We start from the raw sequence: 9,149 nt of genomic DNA, 5'->3' as shown, positions 1-9,149 counted from the left end.
TTCAGGACACGCCCTGTCAAATCATTACCAAAAAAGTACCCCAGAGGTGGAGATGTAGGGAGCAGAGCTTGCTGTGTTGCTGTGTACATGCACATGGCATCGAAGATTGTGTCAGCTTACGCGCCTTACGTCACATCTGCTTAGAGTTATATATCCAATCAGCAACCAGGGAGAAAAAAGTACCTGCCCCTGTCAAATGACCTTTAGGGACAGCTCACATTCAAATTGGGGGTGTTTCAGCAAGGGAGAGCCTGGTATTCAACTGTAATGGAAACTTGTATTTTAAAATGATTGTTTGATAAACCAGGAGATACCATGCCAACAGAGCTTCTTACATGTGATTATCATAAATTGAGATGACTTTTATATTTTCTTATTGACCGCAGTACAACTACATGTAGCCTGCTTGGCCAACTCCTTCCAAAAGGAAGGGCTCAGTATATTACAACAGTCCCTGTTGAAAACAGTCTGCGATTAAGTTAGGCTACAGTAAGAATCAAGTAGCCTATTAAACCTCTAATAACTGTGGCCGGATGTGAGCTAGTTTGCATCAATAACTACATTTTAAGCATCCAACACATTTCAAGATCGGGGTTTTATTTTGAAACTGCGCACCGAAAAGTGTGGGGCATATTCTATGAAATTGACTCTGTGGATCAATCCAAGAGCGCTGCGAGCCACAATTACCTGCCAGTGTTCTGTTCAAACTGGTGCCGGGTAATAAGATGCGCATACGTCTTCTCTTCATTTTTGTTAGTTTTTTTTTTTCTTTTAAAGTCAACAGTCACTTGAATGGTTTGCCCAGTTTTGATGGACTGACGGATCCAGCGGGAAGGATTTTACCCATCGCACATCTTTGAGCGTTGATAGAGAATGCAGTGCAGAAAAATATAGAAACTACACGGACTAAGACTAAGCGCTCTGCGTGTAGGCTGTCGATAATGAGGTACGGGCTGGTGGTTCTTACTGCTGGGTTTACAGGTTTGCTCAGCTTTACCCTCCTCGCTGTGGCCATTTGGACTGATTATTGGTACATTATCGATGTGAACAAATCCAACTGCACAGGTCCAAACGACCTGAGTTCACATTCTGGACTATGGAGAATTAATGAAGGTATGTCCACTAAATGTAAGCCTTTATAGTCTGTAGTTTGTATGATGTTTTATTCAGAGGGTCTCTATAGCATGTATTGAAATCGGATGCAGCCCTCATTTTTCCAGAATAACTTTTGCGCTGCTTTGCGCTACCACGTTTATTGTCAGCATCAGTCCTCGGCAGAAGCATTGCTTGATTCCTAATCACTCCACTGTTAGGGTGGAAAAAACAGCTTGCAGTGTATCTTAGGTTTGTGACACAGAGAAGGTGGCATGTCAGGGCTTTTAGCTTTGAAAAATATGGCCTATGCTGAATTATTGCTCTAATGAACCACCGTGCAATAATAGATCCAAAACCTAACATCCATAGTTGATTGTTTCTTTCTATATAGGCTCGTAACTATAGCACCTACCCCTCACATTGCAGCCTCCTGCAGATGAAGGATATTGTTTGACACAGCTCCAATGTAATCAGCTTGTTGGCTGCACAGTTTGAGGTCCCAGGTGTGACCAATGTGTCACTGTTGCTGCCCGCAGTTCACAGGGTAAATTGTGTGTAATAATGACACAATACAATGTGCATTAGTGACATGAAATTGGAACATAATTGTTGTTATTATCTACGGCAGTTGCTGAGCGCACAAAAGCAGCAACCTGAGCTTTATTCTGCACAGAGGTCTAAAACTGTCACACATGCAGGGCTGAGGACTTGAATTGCTTTGATCAATTTTAAAAGTATGTAATATGTTGAATTTCTAAATATGTTGATCCATATATGATTTGAAAAAAAAAGTGGCATTGTTTGGTATCCAACATTTTTTCTAGTCTGACAGCTCTGTCCACACCACTTCTTGTTATGTGTAACCTTTTCCCTTGACATTTTCAGGAGCAAACATGAGCTCAGTCATCCCTTCTTTCACAGAAAATATGTCCAGCCTCTCAGAAGCAGAAAGGCACCTTCTTGGTGAGTGGTGTTGTTTGATAATGAAGTGGATTTAAAATATTAATGTTTGTCAGTAATTCCTGATAAAAAATATTGTATAGGTTTAGTTGGCTGCTGAAGAAATTACATTCACAAGCAACAGAATGCTTTCCCGAAACCAAATCCAGAAGACATGCAATAAGCAAACATTAACATTTTTTTTCTGTTTTCTGTTGGCAACTCTGACAATGATATGGAGAAATAACATGTCCACTGTGACAAATGCTATCTTAAGCAAGTCTCCACATTCTTGAAGTTGATTTTCATAAGTAACTGACATTTGATCCATGGCTGGTAGAAAGCAATTAATCTCGTAATCCCAACTGCTTTTGAAAATGGTTGCACTAGACTTGTTTTTCAAATCATAGCATAGTTCTTTCAAATCTTTATCTGTATGTTTGTATGTGCATGTGTGTTTGCAGGCTTGCACAAGGTGGTGGTCATCATGTTGCCCCTCAGCCTGATCCTGCTGGTGTTCGGCTGGATCTTTGGACTTGTCAGTTCGTTGGCCGGCAGTCCCAAATTGCTAACTGGATCAGCGTCCTACTTTCTCTTCTGCAGTGAGTCCACACAGCATTTTTTTTTCTGGACATTTTCTGAGCCTGTGGCGATTATGTATGCTTTGCATGTAAGCTCTCATTTATATCAGCATGTAAGATGTACAGAGTAAGTAAAAGTGTGCTGGCATAGCATTGTGCATGTACCTCAAATCTAAACTATAGAAAAACCTTTTTAAAATACAACTTAAAAATGTTGTTGGTAATGTTGTACCAGTGGTACCATGTCACTTTAATTTGTCGGCTAGCTCTCTGACTACCTAAACTGTTTGCTCAAAGGCGCAACAGATATGTCCTCCCATTTCATCTCCGTGCCTTTCACACAGACGGGCAGGGCTTAATAAAGGTGCCACAGCCCCTCAACTAAAAGGTTGTGTGAAAGGGCTTTTGTTTCCAAGGTTGGAGAGGGCTATGTGTAGAGCTGCAGGGGTAGTGTCCTCTGTGAATCTATAACAATATGCTTAATCTATTGCAATATGCTTGCAAGGAAAATAAACAAGTGTACAGAGGATGTAAAGATAGCCTTGTTCAGATAATACCTTACCTCACTGTACACGGAACACTTGTGGTACAAGTACAGTGCTTCAAAAATGAGAAAAACTGTTGGTCATTTACAACGATGCATTTAGAATTTTACAATATACTTAATATTATAAATGGGATTCATCTGTTTGGAATTTGTAATTTGTCAAATCTTTATGCTCTTTTAAGAAACTATATCTATAGATTCAAGTGTTGACTTAACCAGGCAAGCAATAGCATCATAGCGGCACTAGCTACACACAGTGACACAAAGTACTTGCCAGGTCTTTGGAGACAGTGGAATAGGTGTCTGTACGCGTTTTAAAATTAAGATGGTGTTTTTTTTATCTTGTATTGTGTGTGTCTTTGTATTGACTTCTTTTATTTCTAATGGACCTGAGTCCGTAATAGAGACTATCTATCTATTGGTCAGGGAAGGAAAGTGTAGGGGGGGTCCAACGACTCAGGTGTGTTGCTCTGGATGTGGGCCAAAACAATCCTTTCAAAGCACTTCATTATGAATGGAGTGAGTCCAACTGGTCTAGTCATTCACGCAAGGGGTCCCTTGATCTCTCAACTCAAGATAACCAAATAAAACTACAGCCATGTTATGTTTATCCAATGCAGCTTTGGGCAAAAGCAATGCTGTTTTTCTCAAAATTTGACAAGGCACCTGAATAAAACACAAGGTTCGTTACAGATTCAAGACTAGAAAAAACTTGTCACACAGTACTAATCTCAAACTAAACTTCAAGTTCCCAGCTTTCAGATGATTTATATCACTTCCATGTGGCATGTACTGTTGACCTGATATCTCCCCCTTGCAAATCAGTTATAGGCAGCCACATAAATACTCTGTGTGGACATTCATTAATTTCAGTTGGTGGTCTTTTTGCTTACACTGCTATTAGAAAGGTGGGAATAAGGATTTTGGAAGGAAATAAGGAGAAAGACACTTTAAAATTGGTGAGAGTGTACTCTGCAAGACTTCAATCTCTTTATTCAACGTGTTTGTCACCTCTTTTGAACAGACAAAGCATGATTGATTTGATATAACTCAAGATGTAATTATAGTACCACATCTGTGAACGATGGGACTCCCATATGCTGAATCACAGTTTTGACAGTCTATACCAAATTCTGCAATGCTGTAGAATAGTGTGGATAAAAACAGTAGTTTAGATCTACTGGCATTTTGTTATAGTGCTTGCCCTTTAAATTTGCATAAAATTAATCAAAATTGCAAGCTGGTTCCTGATGAGCCCAAACATGATTTTAGATAACAAACCAAACCTTACTAAATTGACATAATTCTCAGTGTTGATGGCAGCATGTGGAGTGATTGCTGATGAAGATAAAGTGGGACAAAATTGCAGAAGAGTTTGTTCTTGATTGAAAGATCTTGTCCGACTGTGCTCTGGAATCACCAGTGAACACAATGTTTTTCTGTTTCAAATGGCCTCCATATAAAACATCAACAAAATGTTAAATCTTTTTTGTTGAAATTGAGTGTGATTACATCGACAGTATATTAGATATATGCAAACATCTTCCTAAAACGTTAAGTGTGTTATCATGAGGCACTGCCTGGCAATTTGATGGACTAAAGAGTTTGTGGACACTTAAACCATGTATGTCTGTCATCAGGATCGATCCACCACTTTTGTCCTGACTGAAATATCTCAACTAGTGTATGACTTGCCATGAAAATTTGTACAGACATTCATGATGCAAAGAGGATGAATCCTATCAAATTTGGTGATCCCGGACTTTTCATGTAGCGTCACCATGAGGTTGACGTGGTTTAGAGCGAAATGTCTATTGGACTATTGGACAACTATTGGATGGATTGACGTGAAATTTGGTACACACATGAATGTTCCCCTCAAGATACATTATAATCACTCTAATAAGCATGTATCCAGGCATCAGTATTTAGCTCAAAGCACTCACAGAGCACTAGCGTTGTTGGCCATGTCATATCTGAACAGCAGCACACATAACAAAACCCTTGAAATAATTCATACTTTTTAATCTGTAACAGAAGAAGAGCTGAAAGATAAAAAAATATATATGAATCGTCCTCTGTAATGACATTGGAGAGTCCTCTTTGAGCAGAAACGTCCTATAGGTTTGGTCCATACAGGACCTGATCTGCTAGTTCCTTATATAGCAGTACAAGGACATGATTCTATCACTATACAATACAGTAACCAAAACAAAGTTTTTTTCTCCTTCACTGTGAAGGGTTCAGCTGTTGGTCAGTCACCAAATATAGAATATACATCCATCCAAGAATGAAGATTAGGTCTGAATGAATTCGAATCTCGATTTGGGTTGAGGTTTAATGCATGAATCTGTCACAGAAGCAGAGAGTCTTATTATTGTACTCTGCTGACAGGCCCAGCCTCCCATCTCACACAGAGACGCTAATTTCATGCTTTGTACTATATGGCCTGTCCACCTTCTACTGTACATTAAAAGAAAGTGCAAGCACACACATATGCTTTTCCACTTTCAAAACCACTTCCAATGCTGGGTCGACAGAAAAAAAGGGGTAATGCATTAGGATCCCAGTTGGCACTAGCAAGAATTTGGTATTCTTCCAGGGGTCCACACACACAGTCACACACGCTTATACACATAAACAAAACAAATAAAGCCATCTCAGTGATGAACAATCAAGGATGGAAGATAAACAATATTTTCATATTTTTAACGAACATTAAGTTGAGCACAAAATCATAAATCATCAAAATTCTTAAGAATTAATGAAAAAAAAGGATTTTCCTTCTGTGTAAAAATAAATATTATTTCTCAATACGCTACAAATTTAAATTACATATTTATACACAATTTTTCATAGTTTACACACACCATTAAATACAATTATTCCTGTAATGTTTGGAGACACTGCTTTAACATTATTTAATTTTTTTGACTATATCTTGCGGGGTTGCAAATTCTGCTCCAACCATACCCATTTTTGAACTGGCCCTTCATTTTTGATCTCACCTACTGCCTGTAAAGTTTTGCGAGTGTATCTTGCGGTCCACAGACAAAAAGATAATAATATATATAACATATATAAATACATGGCAAAATATTCCAAACCTCAAAGCCTCTGTGGTAGCTCCAGCAATAGTAGATGTCTCCAGGACCACAGTATGCCATGTCCCAACAATACCAACATCACTGTCCGTGCTGGTAATTAGAGGTCTCAACCTACAAATCAGACACACACGCTCTGAACAGGTGTAGGTGAGTGAACTCGCTGAAACCATGCACCCTTCAAAGTCCAACTGTCTACTTTAGTGAATAAAGAAATTGCCTCTTTAAAACATGAGTCAACTTAGGTTCACTCTAGGCTAGTACATCCCAAAAATGAGTTTGAAATTTTACTTTGAGAGAGATGGTATATCCAAACACAAGTTTAACATTGAGCCATGTGTCAATATGTGTTTGAAATTCCACTCTGAACACTCGCATCACATACTGCATACCTCAGGTCTGATTCTGCAGCTCCTCAACTCAAGGTTCTTTTAAAGGTGCTATACACAAATTACTGGGAAAAAAGTTGCCTCCACACAGTTCCCACCAACCGTAACCCAACTCGTCAATTACCGACGTTTTGGCACAGCCCGCAGCATCTGATACTGACACACAAGGTGCTGACATGTACGAGAAAACGAGAAAAAAAGAAACTGGTATTGCAACACACAGATGGAGAGTGACTTTCTCTGCTAAGAATGCTATGAATCCTCTATAACTTTACATAGCAAATATTTGTTTACTGTATTAATGTTCTCAAGACTACAACTAACATAATTTTATTCAATGGGCTTTGCTTTCCCTGTTTATGTACCTAAATATTTTTAACACTCTTTAGGTACATTAACAGCTCGTAGACCTCACATGAAATGCAAGGGAACTGTAAAAGTCAAAAGACTACATATAAAATGGATGTACTAGTAGAACTTAAAATAAATATTTTTGCTCCATTCTGAGGGAACTTTCGCCACTGAGACAGGACGAACACTGCTCATCTAAACACAATGTCCACACTGCCATGACAGACATGGAACACAATGTGTGAGATATTCCTTTAAGGTGAAAGGTTGCCTTTAGCTGCACAAATCAACTGCAACAGGCACCTGAGTGCAAGAGAGACTGGGATGATCGTGATCATTATCACAAATCGATGTAGGTATTCCCTGCATGTATTTCCAGCAGACTGCAATTGCCACTGTAGTTTTACAAAATTAAGTGAAAGAAAAAGGTTTTTTTCTAGCCCTTAAGAGAGGACTAACCCACTGCCTTTTGACATTTACTGGCTTGTACTGGCTAACCTGTCTTTCTCTCTCTTTCTACAAATTGCTTATATGACAATTAGGCACACTACATGATAGACTTTGAGAAACAAGCTAGGGGATGTGATTTTAAAACAGGAGTAAATGGCAGCAGATGGTTGTGTGGTGTGGTTCTTCCCTCCATAGTGCTAGACTAAAGGTCAATCTGGTGACGCTCTGTATTTAAAGTGTTTTGGGGTTGACATTCAGTGAAGTTATTCTTTTTAGCACACGTCTGTAGTAATTTTGTATGACTTTCCATCTGTCGGTTTGCGAAATACAAAAAAAATACACATTAAAAACTTAATAGTATACCACAGGTTCCTCCTGTAAATGATTGGAAGAATAAGCATAATGTGAAAAATGTTTTCCATGAAATGTCTATTACTGAAATCTTTAGATTATTCAAATTGTTTCTCATTAATGGGCTTAAGACTGTTTAATCTAGAGTTGAGGAAAGACAATTATGTTGGAAAAGGATTATTTCCTAATTAACGCATTATCACCTTGATGAACTCATTGTAAAAACTGGTTCAGTATGGTATAAGAAAATGTGTTATAATGTGGAGGGTTTTGTTTTTCTTATCTGTTTTTTTCTGTGCACTAACAGGTCTTTTTACCCTGTCTGGGGTCAGCATATACATCAAATACTCAAACCTGGCCTTGGAGGAGTTTCAGCGGATCGTCCCCCCAGAGAACCTAGTCCACGTTAATGTGTCCTTCGGCTGGTCTTTAGCCACAGCCTGGCTGTCCTTCAGCCTGGAGCTGGCCACTGGTCTTCTGCTCATGCTAGCTGCAAAAATAACTCAGATGAAGGGATGCTATGACTCTGGTGTAGCCATCGCCATGTTATAGATTGATATTTTATGATGCCCAAGTAAATCGAAAAAACCCCACAGGGTGGTATTTTACGTTCTTGTTATTTATTTGTTTATTTTAATATTGTAAACCCATTAAGTAGGTCAAGAGCCAAGGCAACAGAATATAAGTGCAAGCTGGATTTAAATAACTGCAGCCATTGAAACATTGGTGCTGAATAAGTAACAGGGTTTTTTTGGCTTGTTGTGATGACAGCTGCCCTTTATCTTCTCAGTATCATTTTCTGTTTATGTCATATTATAATTGTGGCCATGCAAACAGAAAAAAGAGAGTAACCATTCAGAGTGTAATAACTGTATATATAAGCAGTGTTTTTCAGTAACTTCAGTCTTTTATTGACATATTCCACCTGTATGCATAGCTAATAACATTGTATCATCAGTAGGTTTTCTGAGAAATGTGTCTTGAAATGTTTAAGTTACACAGAACAGTTTCACCTGAGACCCAAATTCAAATTCAATGGCCTGCAATTTGAAGGCAAGCAAGACGAGAAGTGAAGTCGTATGGGATCATTTCCTTTTCGAGGCATGCTATATAAATCTTTTATTGAGGATTTCTGCGCCTTCTCTATACTGCATTTACATGTTATTCATATCAGTGCATCAGAGTATTTTATTCAAGCGAAAACATTGCTGATTCTGCAGCAGATAACCCCCAGGCAATGGGGCCACCTAAGACTGGTATAGTTTCTAGTATTTCATGATAGAACAGCGTCTGTTGTTAATCAATGTGTTAGGAAAAAATGCATTTGACAGCTTTTGAACAG

General features: G+C 38.6%; 1 protein-coding gene across 1 annotated transcript; it reads left to right on the top strand.

Moving 5' to 3' along the window:
* Positions 1-941: 941 nt before the first annotated feature.
* On the top strand, positions 942-8,359 carry LOC310959642 (transmembrane protein 235; the record flags this gene model as incomplete). The annotated part of the gene is made up of 4 exons (XM_083931073.1): positions 942-1,113; positions 1,981-2,058; positions 2,499-2,636; positions 8,115-8,359. 4 exons carry the CDS (start codon positions 942-944, stop codon positions 8,357-8,359), a joined length of 633 nt encoding a protein of 210 aa, XP_083787199.1.
* Positions 8,360-9,149: the final 790 nt, after the last annotated feature.

This window comes from Echiichthys vipera (genome assembly GCF_963691815.1).
Source record: "Echiichthys vipera genome assembly, chromosome: 17".
NCBI classification, from domain to species: domain Eukaryota; kingdom Metazoa; phylum Chordata; class Actinopteri; order Perciformes; family Trachinidae; genus Echiichthys; species Echiichthys vipera.
Note: the sequence above shows the minus strand (reverse complement) of the source record. Positions and strands in the feature narration are given on the sequence as shown.